The 25,911-nt window shown below is 27.9% G+C and overlaps 1 protein-coding gene across 1 annotated transcript in view; it reads left to right on the forward strand.

Annotated features, from left to right (window-relative positions):
* LOC101235453 (uncharacterized) overlaps window positions 1-16,010 on the forward strand; it is a 37,755-nt gene extending 21,745 nt beyond the window's left edge. Inside the window, exons 3-5 of the mRNA XM_065796374.1 lie at window positions 1,921-2,316; window positions 12,654-12,743; window positions 15,927-16,010. Of these exons, the coding sequence (XP_065652446.1) occupies window positions 1,921-2,316; window positions 12,654-12,743; window positions 15,927-15,941 (501 nt within the window). The 3' untranslated portion in view covers window positions 15,942-16,010. The remainder of the gene's footprint in view (window positions 1-1,920; window positions 2,317-12,653; window positions 12,744-15,926) is intronic.
* Window positions 16,011-25,911: the final 9,901 nt, after the last annotated feature.

Here is a 25,911-nt window from a genome sequence, read left to right on the forward strand (position 1 = left end):
CACTCTGACATATTTTTGTTCTTCCTAAAATTACTTTACTTTTGGTCCGTAGAGCGGGGTATGACGTTCCTTTTGGAGCCGAACTTGTCTTTGCGGGCCTTGGTAATGTGGCCTCTATATTGAAAATAAAAAATAATTTATATGAGAAATATACCCTAACACCAGTTGAATCTAAATACAATAGACTAATGGTTTTTTTAACCGTAACAGTTTTTGTTCACCGTAGAATTTACTTAACCAACTCATACTTTCATTTATTTGAAACATCAAAGTAAATTCAAAGATATTCAAAGTAAGTTCTTATCCTTCGTGAAGGTTCTAGTTTTTTTTAAGTTTTTTTTAAATTTCTTTAATTAAAGCAATCAGTTAAACTTATACATAGAAAGTTTATTGTTGATAAATGAAAGCACACTACTTAGTTACCAGGCTTTCCTATGCTAACGATGAACGTTGCAGCAGCCAAAGCAGCATTTTAAACGTAGTTTTCAAAAGAGTACACTGTGGGTGTATCAACTACATCTTGTGCTGATTTGTTTTGTTGGTTTGTAAAACGGTTTGTGAAGAAGTACTGACGTTTCTGGATAACTTTTGATTAATCATGGTTTTAAATACTGGGTATTTCTTCTCAAATTATACCCTGAATTTAGTAAGAAACGCTGTACTTGTGGGATGTTAAATTCAACTTTATGTAAATAATGAGTGATTTTATATTACAATATAAAGTCAATAACAATTCTGCGTTTTTTTTGTTTGGTTAGACCGAGTTTTTGTAATATTTTTTTGTAAATAAAATTTTTAATCAACGATATAGTTTTTGTTGCACGTTTTTAGACACGTTTAAGAAGGGATATTTCCTATTTAAGATGTGACCACCAAGCTTGCACACTAAAATCTAGATGCAATTTAATGTATAGCTGGTACATTTCAGCTGGAAGCTGTGAAAAAAAATGTAAAATCCCCTCCTTTCCCCCCCCCCCCCCCTTCACCCCCATTAGAATCTGAAAGTTCTAAAATATCTTAGAAGATGAGGACTTTTTTTTTGGAGACGAAAATGTGGCACAAAATACAAAAATATTTCAACACTAAAAGAATATTGTTTTCAAAAAGTACACTTAAAACCGTCCACGAATATTTACATCTTTAAAATGTACACTCATATACTTTTAAGCTAGAAGAAAACTTTATGCAAATATAGTCATAATGTTAAACTACTAAATACTATGACTTCGATGCAAACCATCGATGCTAATTCGTCCAATTCGTCTTGTCTTCCCGGAAATAACAATATAAACTTTCCGGAAATTTTCTAGTATTTTGTGTGCGCAGGAAAAGAGGGAAATTTAAGTACAAAAAAAACAGGGAAAATTTCTTGAAATAGTTTTATCAGTATTATTATTTTATGATAATAAAATTACAATCCAATTAATATTTTTCTTTTTAGAATTCCCAGAGTGTCCTTGGCAGCCCTAGATATTTTGAAAATTCTAAAAAATAAATTTTCTTAATTTATCATAAGAAAAAGTTTATATAAACTATATTTTTAAAATGAAAAAAACAAAATAAATAAAATTTTGTTAAAGAATTAAAAAAGAAGTAAAACGCAAGAAGTTTTTAAATCAACACTAAAAGGATTTTTTTTTTGCTTTCTGTTAATTTCTGATCAAAAACAAATAAAGTAACTTATTTTATTTCTTATAAAATTTCAAGTAAAAATTTTGAGTTTACAATGTTGTAACAAACTTTACTAATTGATTTTTATATTATATATATTACAAATAATTACATTACACATAGTTATAATAAAAATTATCACTTTTACAAAGTAATAAACATATTATTTAATTTTCTAAAAAAAAGCGATTGGTTGTATTACTATTATAATGAACTTATATTAACTAAATATACAAATATTTTATTTAGACTTTAAAAGAGGTGAAGAAAAAAAAACAAGCTCAGGAAAAAGTTCATTCTGGTACCACTTGTGTGCTAACTTTATTGAATAGCGAAGTTAAAAGCAATGATTTGATCAGTATTGTATATGACTGCTTCGATACTAAACCTGCTGGAGCACCTGCTTGGGGAGTAAAGAACAAGGAAGAAGAAGAAGAAGAAAATGCAAAAGAAAAAATTGGAGAAAATGTTGAAAACCAAATAAAACTGAGTTGCAATGATAATAAAGAAATGATATTTGCAAAGCAAATTATATATAACAGTAGCCTTTATCGTTCGAAGCAGATCTCAGAATTAACTCCAACAATGATATCAAAAAGTTGTCTAAAACAATGGAAAGAAGAAAAAGAGTTAGGAACCCTAAAGGTATTTCCACTATTTATATATTGCTTTATGTAAAAATAAATATAAAAAAATAATTTTTGTCAAGTTGTATCTATTAAGTCTTATAGACCATGAAGCAACATGTCATATAGTATTTTTACACAGTTAAGCATATATATGTGACATGACAAAACCAGGCAATATGCCTGATTTAAGAAATTTATTCAAATTATATTTAAAGTATGGCAAATCTTTATATCTCATCAATTATAGCTTTTTAGAAGAAATGTGATAAATTAGAGTTGTGCTAAATAAGTTCTTGCTGGTATATTATCAAGTAACTAATCTTTAAGATAAACCAGACATTTCCCATATAAGCAATGTAAATGGGTAGATTAGATGATGTGTAAGTCTTTGCAGTGTGTTATGTGAAGTCTAGTCTGATTAGAGGTCAGTTTCAAAGATGAATATAAACCTAAGACAATGTGGGAAGTGTCAATCATATCAAAATGTATAGTTGTATAAAAACAAAAACAAATAACAGTCTAAGTAGCTTGTCATATCATTTAGTCTCGAGAAGTCGCTGCCTGATGAACCATAAAAGTAAATATTTGTTCGTATGTATATAATTACTTACATAAGGTGGATCATAATGGATCATGTATGCTTATGGATGCAGAGGAAATATAAAAATTTGTATACCACACAGGGATGTACTCTAAACATGAAAAATCAAATATAAAAATCAGAGAAAAAAATAAGTTCTCAACTAGATAAGGTTGACCAGCTTATAAATGAAAAAAATCTAAAATATGAGCGTATCTTTTAGAAAATCATTTTGTAAGTTTTATCCCTGTAGTATAAATAAAAAATAGTTAGATTCACAATACGCTCAAAATAGTTTTGTTTAAAGATTAAAAAAATAATTAATTGAAAAGCAAGGATTCTTCCTACATGAACAACTCACTGTGCATGAATAGTATAAAAGTGACACTTCCTTCACCTCAGTATAACAACAACAACAACAACATCAACAACAACAACAACAATAACAAAAACAACAACAACAACAACAACAACAACAGCAGCAGCAAGCTATACATTTTCCGTAAATCATTTTTACAATGGTTTTGATAGTAATAATAATAACAATAATAATAACAATAATGATAATAAAAATAAAAATAATAGATTATAATAGTATGAGATAAAAAAAAAATTAATACAAATATATATTATAGTAATAGTAATAATAAGTATGTTTACAACAATTACAATCAAAAAATAACAATAATAACTAATATTATAATGGTAGTTATGAGCATAAAATTATTTATAATAACAAGTTAATGATTTATTAGGATGGTATCACTCATTCAGAAATCTGATCAAAGGAATGAGACCAATTTTTAAACATAATATAAGTAATAATAAGCAAAAACATACATTAAAACATATGGACCGTAAACACATAGACTAAAGAACATATGACATACATTAAAACAAACATGTAGAAATCATAATTTGCAGGTTTTAATTATAAAAAAAAGTAAAAAATAAACAAAAAGTACTGATGATTGTCACGACGAAAAGTGATATGTAGTAGAAGTAATTGTAGTAACAACGAAAAAAAAATTAAAAGAATATTTTAATCGTAAGGATGATTCGTCTAAAAGTTAGAATAAAAAGTTTTTCAGATTTTTTTAAAATTGATTTTGTTAAAGATGGAGTAAAGGTATTTTAGGATATAGTTTTTTGGACTCATTCAAAATGCAGGCAAGGCTCCTGTTGTTGCATTGTTGTATTCGTTTATATATATACATTAAAAACAACTATCTAAGCGTTTTTCAACCTTCTGTTTTATTACAAAAAATCGTATGTAAATACAAAGTTATAATTCCCATGACAATTATAAAACAACAATAGTCATTAAAAACCATAAATGAATACGTGACTTTTACCACGTATACGTAATAATTGTAATTCATCGAAATATCGAATCTAGTTCACTTATATTAATATGGTGCGTATCACTCGTTGGTCGTAGCCATGCTGCATCTTCAATAACGATTCCTCCAATTAGAAGAATTACACCCAGTCCTATGGTCGATGCATCACAGTAAAGCTCAGCTTTTCCATTCACTGGTACCAGCCATTTCCCACCAACCGAGTCTACTTTTTCCAAACGGTGATGCAACTCATTCATTTTTTCTTTGCAATCTTTAGAAACATACTCATTCCATGGAATATTTCCAGCAAATCGTTTGATGTATGAAGCTTGTCAACGCAAACCTCCTGCCACCGGGTAATGTCCAATAAGTTTACCTAAATTGCTAAAAAGCTGTGATCGTGTGACTGCATTTGAAGATTCGAATTGTACTACATTGTCCCGCTTCCATATCAATTCCCCATTTTTATTTCGTTCGACTCTCAATCCTAAAACACGTCCTTTTTCTAGCTCTTCTGGAGGTTTACACTGCAACCCAAATTTCTCAAGATGCTTCGCAACATTTTCAGCTGTTTCTACACTTTCATCGACAAATATATCATCAATGTAATTATTGAGCACGTGACGAAGAATTGTAGTCATTATTGTTGGAGCCACGTTGATGCCAAAACACATTCTGGTGAAACAATACCGTTCCCCATTTATAATCACAGTTTGATATGGCCACAGTTTTTTGTCAATGTGAATTTGAAGGTAGGCTTTCTTAAGATCAAGGATTTTTGCACTTTCAATTTTCCTCCAACGACACAGTTTCTCTTGACAAACGTCGGCATTTGCTGTGTGACAATTTACAAATTCGTTGAGAGCTCGGAAGTCTCCCACTGGGCGTATCTTTCTACCTTTATTTTCTTGCACAACACACATGAGCGGTATCAATACTTTAGGTGGTCCCAATGCTTGCTCGTTATACGGCACAAGAATGCCAGAGTTGATCCATTCATTTATTTCTTTTCGGTAACTACTTTCACTTTTCGCTCATCTTGTATTCGCGGATCGTATTATTAATTGCGGGCTCTTTATTCCAGTTCCATGATGTCGTCCACTTTTTTCCGTCGAACTTTGCCGTGAAATCCTGATGTTTTATTTCGTTGTTTTTGTTTTCTCTTCGTTTATTTCGTTATCTTCGTTTATTTTGTTTTCTTCGTTTACTTCGTTCTTTTCGTTTACTTCGTTCTCTTCGTTTATTTCGTTCTTTTCGTTTTATTTTGTTCTCTTTACTTCTTATATAATTTGCCCCACATTTTGCCGTGTTTGTTTTTTTCTCATCGTTTATTTCGTTCTCTTCGTTTACTTCGTTCTCTTTGTTTATTTCGTTCTTTTCGTTTATTTCGTTATCTTTACTTATATAATTTGCGCCACATTTTTCCGTGTCACATGCTAACATTCGGACGGTACGGTTTTTATCACCATAGATTACGGCTCCTCCGAATTTTTCAATAGAATCCATTCCAAAAATCAAATCAAACCCGAATGGTTTGTCCTTTACAATTAACGAATTAATCATCCGATATATTCCATCAATTTCCAATTTGATTACCATTTCACCTAGCACTTGTACAGTTCCTCCCAAAGTTATCACAACAAAGTTATCACAACAAAGTTATCACAACAAAGTTATCACAACAAAGTTATCACAAGCATTTTTCTTTTTTTGAAACAAGTCCACGAGTAGATTCAGCATGAACCACTGTAATTGAGCATCCAGAATCAATTAATGCTGTTCGGAACATTCCGCTTATTTTAAATTTTTATGATGACAACGCTGTTTCAGGGAGAATACTGGATGCCATTATTTCCAAACTCTCCCTTTTCCTTTTAAACCTTGCAATCGTTTGATGCAGTCTTTGGCTCGATGATTGTGTGAACAGTTCTTGCATTTTACCTTGCAGTCCCGTGCATAATGTCGAAATTTCCCACAATTAAAACATGTTGTTTTATTTGTTCCGGCAAAACCAGTTGTTTGGGGAAGTAGCGATGTTGCTGCAACCATCACATTATCGGAACCATCCAACTGTCGGGCTTCTTGAGTCACTCGTTCCAAAGTAACAGCAACCTCAACAGCCTTTACAAATGTAAGTTCTTCAGATTCCAGTAATAGCCGCTTGATCGTAGCTCCATCGTTAAAGCCAGTAATAAATTGGTCGCTCATCCTGTCATCTCTATCCGTAAATTTGCATCCTTCAGCAGCTCTTGCAATCCGTCGTGAAAATTTCGTCACACTCTCGTTACTTGTTTTTTTAATTGTTGCAAATTCAAAGTGTAGTATTAACGATGACTTTGGTTTAAAAAGCTTCATAATATTTTTTTCGATCTCTTCGTAAGTCACTGAATCGTCTTCTGGGTATGCCGGCAAGCATAGATGCAGAATAAATCTGTGGTGGCAAACATGTTAATGTTATCGTTTTTCTCTTTGCTTCGTCAATGTTCATTGCTGCAATATATGTTCGCAGTTGACGGATAAACCGTTGATGGTTGCCATCAAATCCTGGTGGCATTATAGCCGAAATAGCTTGTTGCATTCTTGTATTCGTTTACATATATATTAAAAACAACTATCTAAGCGTTTTTCAACCTTCTGTTTTATTACAAAAAATCGTATATAAATACAAAGTTATAATTCCCATGACAATTATAAAACAACAATAGTCATTAAAAACCATAAATGAATGCGTGACTTTCATCACGTTTATCTACGTGACTTTTACCACGTATACGTAATAATTGTAATTTACCAACTTTAATAGAACACCTGTTCCATTCACAGACGCACTGATGAACAATAGAATTTTTACCATACTTCTGGGTTCTAAAAGATGGTACATTTAGTTTTCCATTGCGTATATTTCTAGTTGAGTAGGAATGTAATAGTTTACTTTCTGTGAACAAGTTTGTGATAGGAGATGGTAAGTTTTTATTTAAGGAGTCAAAAACAAAAAGAAGATTAGCATACTTTACTAGCGCTGGAAATGTTGGGATAAAAAGTTTTTTGAAAGACTTCGATTTAATTGGTTGAAAGTTTATTATTCTAATGGATCGACGCTGAGACGATAGCAACTTGTTAATGCAATAGTTTCCAACTTGACCCCAAACTTGACAACAATATCTAAGATAAGATGAGAATAAGGCATAGTAAATATTTTTTAGTGTAACTTTATCAACATAATGACGAATTATTGAAAGCATACCGTTAGCTTGAGATTCTTGCTTAGTTCATTAATATGAAAGTTCCATGAAAGATTGCAATCAATTAATACACCAAGATATTTAATAACTCTTGGAGGATATAGCCGTTTATAATTAATTTTGATTTTGATTTCAACATTTTTAAAGAAATAGTTTTTTCTCGGAGATGAAAAAAAAATTAGTTCAGTTTTTTCAGTGTTGAGACATTAGGTTAGCATTTAACCTGTGAACTATACCCTTTAGATCCGAATTAACATTTTACACAAAGAATGATACAATTTGTTGATGTGCAAGAGATTTGTATAATCAGCAAACAGATGAACCGAAGAGAAGTGAACAGAGTTGATTAGGTTGTTATCGTAGATTAAAAATAAAAGAGGACCTCGAACAGAATCATGAGAAACACCACACAAAACTGATTTATTACTAGAATTGAAACCATTAATACTTATAAATTGTTTTCGATCTGAAAGATAAGATTGAAACCAGTCATTTACAATACCGCGAATTCCATGATGATTTATTTTAAAAATACTAGAGTCAACGGTATGGAAAGCTTTTTGTATATCAATGAAAACACCACAAAAGAAATGAACAGTATCAAGAGCTTTCCTAATTTTTTCTGTTATACTTATTAATGCATGGCAAGTAGAATGATTTGATTGAAAACCAAATTAAAAATCATTTAAACAATTAAATGATTTTAGAAAAGAGTACGCTCTAGAATCCATAAGTTTCTCAAGAATCTTACTAATGTTAGATAAAAGAGAAATAGGTCTGTAGTTAGTGCATGAAAGTTTAGAGTCATTTTTAAATATTGGAATAACGCGAGATAATTTCAAAATATCAGGATATGCTTCATTTATAAATGAGGTATTAAATAGTGTAGAATGAATATTTGAAAATTCATAGTTTAAATATATAAAAATATTTTTGGGGAAATGCTGTTTGGACTTAATGATTTTTTTGGATTCAATTTAGATATGAGATAAAATTTCAGGAATATTTGTTGGAGATAATAATGTAAACTTGGATGTTTAAGATACTTTTGATAATTAATGTAAGACGAATGAATATTGGATTTGAGTTTATGAGCAACATTTGTAAAAAAAGTGTTAAATGATTGATTGATTAGATTTGGATCAGTTATATATATTTCATTTTCTTGCAAACAGTTGGAAGTTGATTTATTAAAATTTTTGACATTAATTAGAATGTTAATGCCCTTCCAAAGTTCGCGAAGATTTTCTACATTTTCTGAGAAAAAAATTTTTAAATGGTTTTTTTTACTAAGTTTAATTAATGCAATTATCATATATTTATATCTTTTAAAAATACTAACAAACCTTTTTTTTATTAATAAGATCTTTAGATCTTATCATTTTTTTGTTGGAAAAGATTGCGCACTTGGATATATTTTATAATTCTTTTACTTTTGTAATCCATGGTTTGAATTGATGTTTAAAATTTTTGATACTTGTTTTTTTAAATAGTAGTAGTTTCATTTATTTCGCCGTTAAGAATATATACAACGTACAAATATAGCAAAAGGAAATGGCTGGAGTAAGAAGAAGGCTGGAGTAAGAAGAAGGCATCAATTAGCCTTATCACCGAGCCCCATTACATCCGTATTTTACAAGTCCGTAAAATATTAAAATAACTTTACAAAACGTCAAGTATAAGAAGTTAACAAACAAAAAAGTACTAAAAAATTAAAAGTAAACCTAGTTAAGAAAGATATAAAATATATATGTGTATATACATACACACATATGCACATGACACATACACACATACATATATATACATATTGCCTCGTGCTGTCGTTTTATAACAAAATGAAAAAAAAATTCCATCCACAAACAACATAAAATATATAAAAGCGTCAAAAATAAAATAAATATAAGATAATTTACAAAAAGATACTGCATGTTTAGATTAAACGAAACAAAAAAATAAAGCTTTTTAAACTTCAAAACTAAATATTAAAGAGTAATCATTTTTAAAGAAGCGTGATATAGACATTGATATACTTAATAATAGTTGATTTTCTTCTTATTTTTTGTTTTTTGGTAGTTAACATGTTAAAGTTGTTTAAGTTAATGTATCATTAAAAATTTATTTTGATAACTTCTAAAAAAGACTGGCAATATTTAGAATATTAAAATCCATATTTACTAAATGATATTTTAAATTAGCTTTGAATTGTGGAAGTGTTTGCTTTTTATTATGAACAATCTGTCTAAAACTTTTCCATAAAAAAGGTCCCCGATACTGAATAGAATAAAAACATAACTTTAGATTAAATTTTGAAGTTATAAAACTGTTTTTCGGAAAATCTGGTAGGGTATTTATGGCTTATTTTAGTAAAATGTTGATTAAATATTGTTGGAGATAATTCGTGTTTTATTTTATACATGAATTGTAAGACTAAATATATATTAATTTTGTATACGTTTTTTCTTTCTAGAGAGCTTATACGAGTCTTCTAAGATAAATTTTTATCTAAAATACCGATGTTTTTTTTTTACAAGATAGATTTTCATCTAAAATACCGAAGTTTACTGATGTTTTTCTAGTAATGTTTATTTTATTAATTTTCAGGTAATTTTAGGGGAAGATTACCTGTTTTATGTTGTTTATGAAAGAAATAGTATATACTTAGTTTTTGTTACGTTAAGCGATAGTTTATAACATCTAAACCATTCATTTACTTTGTTTAATTCTTCATTAACCACTGTAAAAAGCGTTTTAATGCCCCTATGTGAATAAAACAGGTTGAAGGCATCCGCAAATAAAATAAAATTTAATAAGTTTGATGTAAAAGATAAATCATTTATATAAAGTAAAAACAATAGCGGTCCTAAAATCGAGCCTTGAGGATCTCCGCATGTCAATATATTTTTGAACGTTTTACCTATTTCATATTGTATAAACTGTTTTCTGCTTGATAAATATTCTTTAAACCAGAGTAAGTTATTGTTTTTTATTCCATAATGTTCAAGTTCTTTAAGAAGAATAACATGGTTGACGGTGTCAAAGGCTTTAGACAGATCAATAAAAACTCCTAATGTCAAACAATCATCATTGAAGCCATTTGTTACATGGGTTACTAGCTCGGTCAAAGCGTGATCGGTTGAGTGATACTTTTAAAAACCAAATTACTTGTTGAACAATATGTTGTTTACCGTTAAGTAGCTGTTAAGCTTATTATACATTATGCGTTCGAGAAACTTAGAAAAGCATGGCAGAACCGATATTGATCTGTAATTTGAAGTATTTGTATCATCACCAGATTTAAAAATAGGAGACTCGTACAATTTTTAGTTTTTCTGGAACAGTATCTGATTTAATAGAAAGATCAAAAATGTGATATAAAGAGGATTGTATAATATTAAAATCTGATTCTACAACATAAACGTTAATTTTATTAAAACCTGCACTAGTGTTGTTTTAAAGATTATCTAGAGCAGATCGCAACTCATAAATATCTAGTTTAGATTCATTAAGCGGGGCGTAGCGATCAAAAATCAATGTTGTTTCAGTAATAAACGTTTGGAAACATGTGTTAGTATCATAGTAACATCGTCCCAGTCAAATTTTGATAAATCATATTTCTTTATTAAAGTTTTTAAAACTCCTACTATATAAATTGTCTCTGCGTTGTATAAATAATTTATTGAAATTGGGACAAATACAAAATTGAGGTAATTGATCAGAAACAGAAGTTGTCAAATTTCCTGAAACAATTTCATTAGCTATTAAACTAGAGAAAATATTATCAATAATTGTAGCAGAGTGATCAGTAATTCTAGTCGACAAAGTAATAAAAGGACAAATATTATAAAAAGAAAATAAGTTTAAAAAATCAGATGTCGCAATGTCATTATTTGATTCCATCAGATCAATATTATAATCACCAAGTAAGAAAATAGATTTATTTTCAGCAGATATTTTTTGAAGTAAGACAGACATGATATTATTAAAAATATTAGTATCCATGCAAGGGTGTCTGTAAGTGTAATCAACAAAAATATTAGACTTTTTAGAAGAAATAACTTCAACAAATGTGGATTCTAAACAATTAGGTGTGTAAATTAGTTTTTTTGATAAATACAATAATGTACCACCACAAGAGGATTCCGTTGGTGTGTGCTCAATGTTGTAATTATCAATGAGAATCGGATGAATTGAGGATGTTCCTTTTTTTAACGTTGTTTCAGTTATACCAGTAATGGAAAAATCAAAATTAATTAATGATAGTATTATGTTTAAATCTTCAAAGTGTTTTTGTAAAGATGATATGTTTAGATGAAAAAAGGAGAGAGCGCTTATTTTATTAAAATTAAGTGTACATAATTCCCTAACTATGTCTAATGAAGTAGAAATTTCTTCCTCGGAATCTAAAACACAAGATGAAACATAATTATTAGTTTGATTAGAGACTTTATTTAAATGAAAAGATGAGAAAAGGTTTGTAGACAGAGGTAAATCATCAGTTTTAAGAATTTTATCAGAAGAAAATAGCAATTTAAATTCCTTATCTTACACATCTGTGAATGGAAAGACACTTTTAATACAGTTTACACAATTCTGCAATGAGCGACCTTATTGTAGTAAACTGTACTTAGTATCATTAAGCCTGTTACATTTTGTATGAGTCCAAAATAAACAAATATTACTTTGAGATCAGCGGCAACTTTGGCTAATTAATTTTTTACACAAATAATAGTTTGAAGCTATAGTGGAACCGCAATATTAGAGAGAATGTAAGAATATAAGATATTTGCTCATCTGTATTAAGTCCGTTGTCACAAGTTGAGTATTTTGTAGATTCATATGTCTAGTGCTTGGTTTAATATGGAATTTACTTTATATTAGTTGCATTTAAAAAGAAATTTTCATTTCATTTTTGGTATTTTCAAAATCTTATATCTAATAAAATTAAAATAAAATGTTTCATAATTTTTTTAATCTTTTCCTTATAAAATGCTTCATAAATTTGAACCTTCCTTTAATAAAAAGCTTTATGATTTTTAATCTCCTCTTAATAAAATAAATCATAGATGTTAATCTACTCCTAACAAAATGCAACTTTTAAGTTTTCCTAAATAAAATGCTTAAAATTTTTAACATTTCCATAATAAAATACTTCAACTCAGCTTATGATTTATTAATTTATTATCAGAGCCCATTTTCATGTTATATAAACAAGGAAACAGCAGAAGATGTTACGATTACTTATTATTGCATTGCTTCTAAATCACAACAAATAAAGGTAAAAAGAATTCATAACATTTTTTGATAAAACTTTTTTATATTTAATGAGTTTTTTGTTATTTTTAGTTTATTAAATTATTTTTTTATTAAATTAGTATTTAATAAAGTTTTATGTTTTATTTTTTATTAAATTAGTAAATGTTTATTTTACTATCATACTTGGAAATATTTATTTGCATATGTATTGGGTTACCTATATTTTTATTGCTTTATTTAATGATAGGTTTTCATGTAGTCAAGCATTGTATTTCTTCTTGAAACTAGAATTGAATTCAGTTGTGTAACTAGAAACCAGTTGTATAAATGCTTCCTGGAAACTGTAATTGCTGAGTGCTTAGCAAAATAGTAGGAAAGAAGTTTTAATATTCTAAAAAACCAAAGTGTACACACAGATAATAGTTTTGCATTTTCAGAACCTTTTGCATATAATGAGTTCAAACTTTTAATAATGTGTTCCGTTAAAGAGAAATTTTTTACTCCATCTTTTCCTTCTTTATCTTTTCTTGTCATTTACCAATAAAGCAAGACAATATAAGTCGTGTAATGAAAAAGTATCTGCACATCACACCAAATAAATACTTCAAGAAATTAGCATAATCAAATGTAAATTAAATCCTCATTAAAAGAATTTTTATCAAAGACATAAAAAAAAAAGTTTTAATAAATTTAATGAAGTGCTATAAGGTAGGTCGTACTCTTTAAATTTTAGTTATAAAAACAACGCATGATTTTTCTTTAAATATTAGGATGCAGTAAAAAAAAGTTATTCTCTTGATTAATGTACTCTGAAATGGTTCAGCTATATATATATATATATATATATATATATATATATATATATATATATATATATATATATATATATATATATATATATATATATATATATATATATATATATATATTTTAAACATCTTTGCTTCCAACAAGGCTGCAAGCAACCACTAATTAGAGTTGGAAGTTACTGGAAGAGAAAAGATAAAGATTGTAGAGAAAGATAACGATTGACAGACGACTTAAAGGATTGCAAATTATATGAATCAGGAAAGCAAGATGAAGGAAGCGAATTCAAAAGAACTGGTGTTCGAGGAAAAAAACTAGAGGAGTAAGAGTTTTTTTGGAGCACTTAGGAACAGTCACAGAAAAAGGATGAGACTTAATTGAATGACGGGTAACACGAGAATGAATTTTAGTAGATGGCACAAGAGACGCTAGCTCTTTAGAGCAGTGCCCATTACAGTATTTGTAGAAAAGAGAAAGAGAAGCAACATTAAGACGATGTGATAATGGTTAGAGGTTAGCTGCTAGAGCAAGTCCAACTATGTTTACAATGCGTTTTTGTGCCTTGTCTAAAAGAGAAAAGGCATCATTAGAAGATCCGCCCCAGATATGGCAACAGTATTCCATACAAGGCCGGATTTGAGATTTATAGAGATAGAGAATAGAATCCAGAGTAAGAAAGTGTCAAGCTCGATAAAGAGATGCAACCTTAGCAGATGCTAATTTTGCAACGGATTCGATATATGGTTTCCAAGAAAGATTGGAAGAGAGTGTTGGCTTCTAATCATGACAAGAACTTAAGTGTTCAATTTCATTAAAATAATTTTGAATAATTTAAGTGTTAAATAATAATTTAAGTGTTCAATTTCATTAAAATAATTATTGATGTTGACTAATTTAAGAAATCATAGCCTGTTGTTAACATTTATTTTTATTTTTTTAAAACCATTTTATTTGAAAACTAATAATTTAATAAAATAATGAAATAATAAAAAGATTATTTCTAATTTTTCAATTTTCTGCAAACAATAAAAAAATTAAATAGCATTGAAAAGAAAAAATAATGTTTAATTTGATTGTTAAATTATTCAATTTTCTTTTTAAATGAGTTTTCACTTCTGTTTAATTCAGTTTGACCAAGTTGCCAATTAGTTAGCAAATCCCGTAATTCATAAGAATTTTCTATAGCAAAGTGCGCATTTACATAGTAGTATACTTGCAAACACATTCAGTTTTTCAAAAATCAGCAACATTTAAATTCCATTTATTTTACAAAAGCATTAAAATAATTATATTTTTATTGTCTGTAAAAGAAATCATTTTCTGCGTTTGTTTTCCATCAGATCAAAAAATAAAGTCAACTTAAAGAACCGATACAGTACACTTTGTATTGAAAAAGTTATGAGCTTTGCTGCATTTTGCATTGATGTTTTATGTTCTCGCTTTTGGCTTAAACACTTAGTAAACCTCAGTTAGAAAATTAATCAAATTTAGATTTGACAAAATCTAAATTAAATTTTGTCAAACTCAGTCAAAATTTGAAAATATTACTTACCATCGCTATGTTATTCAGTGTTATCCTGGTTATGGGATGTTATCATCGCTGGTTATTGAATTGATAAATCTTGCTGTATTATGAAGATAATGACTACTGTTATTGTTTTATGTTTATCCATTATTTATTTTCCTATTTTTTTAACTAACAGAAATTTTACTTTGTAGTTTCAAGTTTATTTTGTTCCACTTTCATTGGAATCTTCCCGGTGGGAATTGAGCTAGCGACTAGCCAGCTATATAGCGATTTTCAAGCAATTTTTTTTTTCTTATTTTTTTTTTCTAATGTCTTTAACATCTTTGAAAATTCGATTTTTAGTGCTGAGTGATATTTACGTGACTAATTAAACTTTAAACATTGCATATCATATCAAAATTTTTTAGACATCATTTTATTACGACATGACGCTAGCTAAAATAGCCAGTGGATTTTTAGCTTGTTAAGCTAACTATCCTCGTAGCTAAATTGCTTTCTTAATCTTTACAAAATCGATAGCTTTTCGCTAACTTAAAAAAACGATTCTCGTGGCGAAATCGCTGTCTTCATTGTTCAATTATAGCTAGCTATTCGCTAGCCAAATTCCCAGCAGGTTGTTGTTAGTGAGTTGTAGAATTTCTTTTTCATCTTTAATTTCCTTCATCGGGAAACGTAAAGGTTTGCATCAGATGTGTCAGTTTCTTGGCTACAGTATATTCGTCTAGCTTATGGTTAATTTGCCACTAAATACATTTATTCAATACCAAGTTCATTTAATTATTGCTCTTATTTTTAGATTTAATTGTTTTTATTTCTTATATATGATTGATTTATGATTTGTAATTAATATTTCTACTTTTTATTCAATAGGTGAAAGGATATTAAATTGATGTCGGCGACTTTTCAGCTTTTAAATTATGTAAAAGATTTAAAGAATAAACTTGAACAATAAAATTTTTATTATTTTTTGTTATTTGTGTAAAAAAATTTGTGTCGATTAGAGTCACTGATTTTAGTGACTTTTAGTAAAATCAGCAATTGGCATACAAAAGTTAATTCAAAAACGCTTACATTTTGCAGACAAACAATACAGGTTTTCATTTCAAAGTTTAGCCAGCGTTAAAAGGGATGAATCGGTACATGGTTAAAATGGCTTAAATAGAAATAGGAATAGATATGTATAACTAATTAATGTATTATGTATAAAAACGGTGCTCAATGCATTTGCTCAAAAGCATACTATACATTGGACCATTGCATCCTCTTAAACAAAGCAAAAGGACTGTAGGATAAATAAAACTTGTTTTGCCAATAGGAAGAAATATAGTACATATTATCCAATCTGGAGTATTAATGTCTTATGTGGAGTCCCATAAGGACCAACTTTTTATCTACTCCTGTTTTTAATTTTATATAAATTATTTTTATAACGCATCTTTAAAACTGAATTCCGTTATGTTTGTTGATATACAAATCTACTTTATACTAGTAATTAAATCAAGAAACTATATACAGATGTTTTTCATTTTATTATTGGAGTAGTTTTATCTAAAATGAACATACAACAACTATAGCTACCTAGTAGCTATATAATTATCTTTATATAGTAGCTATCAACAAAGTTACGATATGTAACTATAGATATATCGTAACATGGCTAACTAAAAAGCTACGATATGTAGCCATCAACTAACTTTAGATTGATCGTTATGTTGCTGTTAGCTATATACCTGTAATCCTTAGCTATCGATATATCTTAATAATATCTTAATAATATCCCTTAAATATATCTTAATAATATCCCTAGCTACAAAGTTACAATATGCATCCATTGACTAGATACAGATTTGTTACTACAATACTACGATATGTAGTTTACAATATATCGTAGCAATATTGATAGCTAAAAAGCTGCGTTATCTATATAGTGACACGTAGTAGTAAAATTGAAATGCTATAAGTTTGATTATTATCATGAGTATATCTAAAAATCTAAACAAGAGATCTAAAATTAAAAATTAAATTTTTGAAGACGTAAAAGACAAAATAAATTGATAATGTGAAGAAAAAAATCAAAAGGCTATCTAAAGTTGCTATAAAGTTAGCTGATTTCCAGCTAGTGGCTAGCTCATTTCCCACCCGGGAAATTTGATTATTGTAACAAAAAAGTTTATAATTTACATGCAAAAAAGGTGCTTGGTGACAAGTTTATACTGTCTTCTACGTTCTATGGGCATGTATTAAAACGGACACGTATTGTTGATAACCTCAAAACCACAAGTTAATTTTTAAAGCAATTCAAAATTTATCAAAGAATTTTCAATAAAAAAACCGTTTAAAACCTACAAAAATGTCTACTTTCTTCTTATTGACTTAAAACTTTTTCTGACTCTCTGTTTTCCTACAATTGTATATAAATTGTATATTTATACCATATACCTGGAAGTTATCATGAAAGTCTTATTTCAATCGTAAAAGTTTATAATTTTTAAGCAACTTATGTTTTTTATTTAAATTTATATACATATTGTTATTTACCTTTAGTTCCTCATAGACTACATTTTTGTCTCATTGTTTATTTTTGTCTTATAGACTAAATTTTTGTCTTATTGTCTATTCTATAGTCTATATCTAAGAAAATTTAAGTTCAAAAATCTTATAACAAAAAAACTTTTTATCTGTGGCTGTTGCTTTTTAAAAACAAGAGTCAATTATTGGATCAACAACCAACAAGAAACAAGAGTCAATTATTAAAAATCTAAAAAAGCTTGTAAAGCTTTGCAAAAGCTGGAAAACCTTTTCTAGCATTTGTGCATCGTAAACTGCATGGTAAAACATAGATTGAAGTTTTAAATATTTTCAAACATTCTCGGTTTTTAAGTATAAAATAAACTTTTTTAGTTTGTATCACAATTTAAAGAAGTTTATTCTTTTATAAAATCATTTGTATTTTAATATTTTTCTTATATTAGCATTCTATAGTTCATAACAGTGGCGTAGCTACAAATTTAGCGTTTAGAACAAGCAAAATTGGCGCGTCCCCTCTTTTTTCGAAGTTAGTTAAGAAAAGTAAAAAAAAAAAGAGTTATGTTTAAATTATAGAAGTTATATGCAATATGGAATAGAAAAGCCTCATATGTTTCTAACGTCCAATCAAAAGATGCCAAAAATGGCATTCCTGATGTTAAAACATAGTTAAAATATAGTTAAAGTAATGGGTTAGGTAAGCAATTCTAATTCAAAATATCATTCAACGTTGCCCGTCTTCCTTTGGAAAAAAAACATACGTTCAATCATAGTTTTATTCGAATAAAAATAATCGAATAGAACTATTCGATTAGCGAATAGTACTATTCGATTAGCGAATAGTACTATTCGATTAGCGAATAGTACTATTCGATTAGCAAATAGTACTATTCGATTAGCGAATAGTACTATTCGATTAGCGAATAGTACTATTCGATTAGCGAATAGTACTATTCGATTAGCGAATAGTACTATTCGATTAGCGAATAGTACTATTCGATTAGCGAATAGTACTATTCGATTAGCGAATAGTACTATTCGATTAGCGAATAGTACTATTCGATTAGCGAATAGTACTATTCGATTAGCGAATAGTACTATTCGATTAGCGAATAGTACTATTCGATTAGCGAATAGTACTATTCGATTAGCGAATAGTACTATTCGATTAGCGAATAGTACTATTCGATTAGCGAATAGTACTATTCGATTAGCGAATAGTACTATTCGATTAGCGAATAGTACTATTCGATTAGCGAATAGTACTATTCGATTAGCGAATAGTACTATTCGATTAGCGAATAGTACTATTCGATTAGCGAATAGTACTATTCGATTAGCGAATAGTACTATTCGATTAGCGAATAGTACTATTCGATTAGCGAATAGTACTATTCGATTAGCGAATAGTACTATTCGATTAGCGAATAGTACTATTCGATTAGCGAATAGTACTATTCGATTAGCGATTAGTGCTATTCGATTAGCGAATAGTTCTATTCGATTAGCGAATAGTACTATTCGATTAGCAAATAGTGCTATTCGATTTGCGAATAGTGCTATTCGATTAGCGAATAGTGCTATTCGATTAGCGAATAGTACTATTCGATTAGCGAATAGTACTATTCGATTAGCGAATAGTACTATTCGATTAGCGAATAGTACTATTCGATTAGCGAATAGTGCTATTCGTTTAACGAATAGTATTATTCGCTTTTTAACGAATTTGATTTTTACAACGAGTTACTATTTTGCTATTTAACGAATAGTTATTTCGTTAATTCGCTTAACGAATAGTTAATTCTAATGAGTAGTACCATTCGCTTAACGAATAGTAATATTCGCTTTTTAACGATATTATTACGATATATAGATAGCTACAGATTGTAGATATGTAATTAACTACAACATAACAAAAAACCTTAAGCTAGCAATCCTTGAGGCCAAATCGCAGTCTTTATTATTAGGAGTTAAAGCTAGCTGGTTGCTAGCTTATTTAGCTAGCGATCCTCGAGACCAAATTGCTGTCTATAGGAGTATCGCTACCTATTAGCTAGCCGGTGTCCTACCGGGTACATTTAATTTGAGATTTGCGTTTGGTAGTGTATAATTAATATTATTAAAAGTATTATTAGAAGAATGTGATAAACAACTTTTATTACAATTTATTATGTTATCATTTACACTTTATATCTTTTTTGTTTCAAATTTACATTCAGTAATACTTTTTTTGAAATTTTTTTTTCTTTCTTTTTTGAGCTTTGATAAAAATATTAATAGTTTTTGTCTTTGTTTTCATTTTTAATACTCCTATTTTTTACAAATTTGTTATAAATGCTTTGATTTTTTTCTCGAACATTTAATAGAGCTTTGTTCAACCAAGGTATTAGTAAGTGTTATTATTTTTATTGTTTCATATATGGAAACGTTTCGTTATACAATGTATAATATACGTTATAAATTTACATATATTACATTAACATGAATCTTTAAAATTTAAAACAGTTTTACGAATCTTCAAAATCTAAAATGTTTTTTAAACCTAGTAATTTTAATACAACATTCTTCCCTTATTTATTAGCCAACTTGCGTCAATCTTCAAACCGAATCTCTTATCTTAATATTTTTACTAACAACTCAAAAAAAGCGATATGAGCAATTATTTTCAAATTTTTTTCTTGTCTGATATTAAGTATTTACGGAAACAAAAAAAGCAGATTAATGAACGTAATATTAATGCGTTTTGAAATGATAATAAGCAAACTGGAAACAACTTGATAATTGTAAAGATAAAACGTATGATATTTTAAAAACCTTTTACGCGCATCCGATGCGTTTCCGACGAGGAAATCAAAATCAACTTTAAAAATTTACTACGTTCACGGATTTCGAAAGGTTTTAGATCTTCTAGGAAAAAACCGAAATTCAATGAAAAATACTTAAAAAATTAAAAATTAAAAAAATTAACAAAACAAAGATAATATAAATATAGTCATAAAAACCAGTTTGAAAAAAAAAAAAAAATTACTCAAAAGATTACCAGAAATAATAATAATGTATATAATATAGGAAGTGATTGTAAAAGAAAAAAAGATCATGGAAATACATTACCGAAGTATTTTTTGCTCATTAACTATCTTTTTTTTCCACTAATGAAGAAAAAAGATAGCTAATGAGCAAAAAATATTGAAGTGAATTTTAATTTTTTAATAAATGTTAAAAAAAAACTTAGCAAATAAAATACCTCCAGCAAAAGAAAGTTTTAAATCATATCTGAAAGAAGTGGACTGTTATGGATGAATTTAAGGTAACACCTGATTTTCTTCGGAATGCTTTTAATTCAATAAAACCAATTAAAAGTGTTGGTCTTTATGATATGAGCCCTAAGGTTGTTAAAAAAGTTTTTGGTATTATTAAACAGGCCATACTTTTTGTTTATAATCTTTCATTTAAAAGTGAAATTTCTTAACCAATTGAAATTAGAAAGAGTGACCCAATATTTAAAGATTGTAATATTTCAACATTATTTAACTTCGGGGCTGTCAATTAATTACGACAACAAAATAGGAGGAGGGGGTTTCAATTTTTTTGACGGTTTATGACAATGGGGATGGGATCAAGGTCAAGACTAGTTGACGTCACTAATTTTTAGTGTAATTCTATTTATATTCCTTTTTTTAAAAACTGTATTTTTAAAAAAAAATGTGAAAAATCTAATCTCTAAATCTTTTATTTAGATATACTTTAAGTGTTCGGAGTTCGTTTTTTTGTAAAATCTGTCCCCGTAAGTGATGCTATAGGTATATATATATATATATATATATATATATATATATATATATATATATATATATATATATATATATATATATATATATATATATATAGATTTGAGCAGCCGAGGCGCAGTGGTTAGAGTTCTGACTCAGAACCCAGAGATCCGAGTTTTGACGCCGGCTCCCACCTTATAAGCGACATTGATAAGGAAGAAGGCGTGAACTTCCATTTTTTTTTTTTTAATTTTATTTAGGTGCCCTAAGAAGTCCTTACGGTCTTATCACTGAGCACCGTGAATCAGCATTTGATCGGAAGTTCACGCCTCCTTCCAAACCGATGTCGCAAAACTTGCCCAGAGGTTGGGTTTGAACCACGGATCCTTTGTATCTGAGGCAAGTGCGTTACCACTGCGCGACGGCTGCTAGTTAAATGCTCCTCCGCGGTGCTCCGTGATAAGACCTTAAGGACTTCTGGGAGCACCTAAATAACCTTAAAAAAAAACATATATATATATATATATATATATATATATATATATATATATATATATATATATATATATATATATATATATATATATATATATATATATAATAGCTAATATAGTAAAAGCTAAATAATTACAACACTTTTCTTCTAAAATGCATTTACAATTTTTCATGAATAAATATACCCTTAATTATTTTTAAAAAATTGTACATTTGATATCAGTAAATAAGTAGCATTTAGCTACATTGTTCATTAAACATTTTTTGTTCGTATTTAAATACATTTATAACGACGTGTTTCATAAGTTTTTCTTCGAACGTGACTGTTCCGCAAATTACTGTTGCGATAGAATTCATTTTGAACTAATTTTTTTTTAGTCATTGTTTTAAAAAGCAACTTGTATATTGTTAATATTTTTTGACTCTGAATTAAACATTTAATAAAAAACATTTTGTATATAAATATGTTTAATTTTTACAATTCTATTCATTTAGTGAAAAAATATTCATAATAGACTTTGAAATGTCATTTAGACGTTACGAAAATAGTTAATTTCTCGTTGTACAATATCCTTTCATGAGAAATTTTTTCCCCCGAGATTTTACAAAACCTTCCGCATAACAACTCTACTTTAAATAAGGGTGTAACACGTGTAAGTTTGTTTATATAGTAAACTAATGCTTAAGCGTGTTTTTGACGTCGATCTGGAACTTTAAATTTTATTATTTGCGTACTCGCCCAAGCTTGTTCGCGAATACGAGGTAGCTATGTATAAAAGAGAAATGTAAAAGTTTGAAATTATTTTGCGACATTATATACATTAAATTAATTGCGCAGAATATGACATAACTTCAAAGATTGTTATTGTTTGAAAAACTGGGGTTTGTTGTTTGAAAGTAATATACTTGTTATGTTGTCTGAAAGTAATATACCTTTTAAGTTGTTTATATGTTGTTTGAAATATACCTCTTATGTTGTTTGAAAGTAATATAAATGTTATGTTGTTTATATGTTGTTTGAAAGTAATATAACTGTTATGTTGCTTATATGTTATTTGAAATATACCTGTTATCTTAGATGTTGTTGAAAGTGATATACCTGTTATTCTGTTCATGTTGTTTGATTTTCTTTATATTGTCAATTGTTTGTTGAGGTATATAGCGCAGTTTGTTCTTAAACCAACAACGAACTTACTTGCTGAAATGTATTTTCAAAAAAATCTAACTAAAGTTCTGGAACTTTGTCTGACAACTTAGCGTAAATATTAACCTACTCGAATGTTCAATTCGGTTCAAAAGTATTAGTTAAGATATAGATATAGTAATAACTAAGATTAGAAAAAGATTCGAAAATTATTCCGAAGATATCAAATTCGTGTTTAAGGATATAAATTTAGTTAGAAAGTATATAGACCCGATATAAAACGTGCAACATCTAATGCTTCTGTTATATATAATTCAGCTATTTTTACATGCGAAAACTTTTTTTTTAATAACAATTGTAAGTCAATTAATCTAATCTTATTTTACAAAATGTAACATTTTCTTTACGTAATGGCGATATCGTTCATTTTTAAAAATTAAAATATTTGTTCGAATTTATAAAAATATTAACTCATATCAAAGTAAGGGCATATTATTAGCAAAGTTTAAAATTTTCACAATTTTTGCAAATATATTTTTACAGGTTTCGTACAGAATATTTTGCTTTGTCAATGGATGGCGCTCTAATCAAACTTCTATTCTGACATTTTCTTTCACGTCCGTAAATATAAAAATAATATGTGACGTTGTAGCATAGAGTTTTAACTACTTTTGTTGAGAGAATTTAACAAAATTTGTTATTTTCTCTTGAACTTTTAAAATTAAAAATTTGTTAAATTAAAAAATCAAATTAATCAGAAAATTGCTTAGAACACACATTACTTATTATTTATTAAGTAATATAGATTAATAGGAGCAAAATAACATTCTGTAACGTGAGAAATGCAAGGTTGCACCTCTCATTTTTTTGTTGAAAAAATTTAAGTTTCGGTTTTTATTTATTATATTATTTCTATGTTCATATTTATATAATTTAAATATATTGTTCGTACCTTTAATATCTATGTTCATATATGAGAAAAAAAAAAATCTATTCATATCTATGTTCATATGAGAAAAATTCTATAAAATTTAAAAATATAAATTAAATATACTATTTTTTATAGAATTTTAAAATAAATTAGTTTTAACTTTATAAAATTGGTAAATTAAGTAAATTATCAATATCTCATATCAATATAAGCAATAGCAACTGTAAAACATTTAAATAATTAAAAAAAAAGAAAGTTAAATTCTCTTATTACTCTCACATAACATATGGGAGAAAGAACTCTATTATTCTATTATAACGTGACGTATTGCAAGACAACCAGTCCTCGCCCTAAGCCAATAGTCAATGTATGTATACTCTTATAATTCTGTACAAAGTTTGACTTGAAATTTTATAAACTGAAAAACTGTTAAACTTAAAATGCTGTTTTGCAGATAAAATATTTCGCATATTATTTTTTCAGAATTGAATTAGTTATTTTCTGAAGTTGTAAAAGCAAATCTAAAAACATGTAATTTCCTTTAAAATCGGACACAATAGTTTGCCATATTTACTAATGGATTTTTTGAAAAATATTTTTTGACGATTGCATATTTTATTCTCATAGTTATCCAATCCTAATTAAGTGTAATTTATAGTAAATGTTACTTTAGCTGTATTAGTTCAATTTTACGAGTCAATCGTGTATAATCGGAAACTTTGTTTTTAAAAAGCTATGTGAAAATATTTATACATTACTTTATAGATCTTTTTTTTAATAAAAAAGTTTTATATGTAAATGTATATAAATATATGTATGTGTGTATACATATACATACATATATATATATATATACACACACACATATATATGTGTGTGTATATATGTATAAAAACACTCACTGATATAAAGTTACATTTTGATTAACAAAATTTGAATTTTCTTATAATATAATAACTACTTATATCATCTTATATTTATTATATAAATTAACTTATATCTTATAATAATATAATACATTAACTGATTTCTACTTATATCGTTCTAAAATAATTTTATAAGACCCTTTAATAGTGATCATTTTAACCGTAAGCAAAACGGCTATTGCGGGGTCTTAATTGTACGGTCAAATTAGATAAAAATCAAGCGATTATCAGATGTTTTAATATCGAGCAAATTTGTTTCAAATTTAGTTACAATTCCTCATTGAATACATTTTGAAGGAGCGTATTTCGTGTATGCTGCACATATCACGCACCATACATGACATTATGCATGCGCAATTTTCTTAAAAACAATTACAACGACTGAAAAATTAAATTGCATTAAATTCATATTGATGCAATAATCCTAGCTGTCTTTAATTTATTTCAAAAGTAATTCATTAAGACAATCAAAAGTCTTTAAAAATATCATTGGTTAAAAAATGTCAACAAACTGCCATTTCCAAGGAAACAAGAAACTATTAAAATAAGGTTTTAGAGCTGTTAACTTAAGAATTATAGTAAAGAGACAGTAAAAAGTGAATAGCTTGCCAATTAGATATGCTCGGTAAATGAAATAAAATTTGTGAATTAAAAAAAGATGAAATACAGTCAAAGATTAGATAAAATAGAACTTTTTCAAAATGTTGTCAAAGAAGAGCTTTTAAAAATCGAGACAGCACTTACGAAAAGATACGAAAATAAGCGCACACTTCTTAATAACTTAAACGAATACAATTTAGCGACCGAGAAATCGCTTGAATGTTTAAACAAATGTTATCGAAAAAGTTTAGAACACTGTAAAACCTGTTTAAAGGAAGAAAATACAGAGAACCAACACAAGATAAACAAACTTCAAGATTGTCTATAATAAAGAATATGCTTTGTGTAAATGCGATAAATATATTTATTAGAAATTTTATATTTTAATGAGATTTTTATGACTTGTTGTCTATTTGTGAAGAATTTTAAATATATTTAAACTATGAACTAGAATTTAAAAGTT

The sequence above is a fragment of the Hydra vulgaris genome, chromosome 04 (assembly GCF_038396675.1).
Source record: "Hydra vulgaris chromosome 04, alternate assembly HydraT2T_AEP".
Lineage (NCBI taxonomy): Eukaryota > Metazoa > Cnidaria > Hydrozoa > Anthoathecata > Hydridae > Hydra > Hydra vulgaris.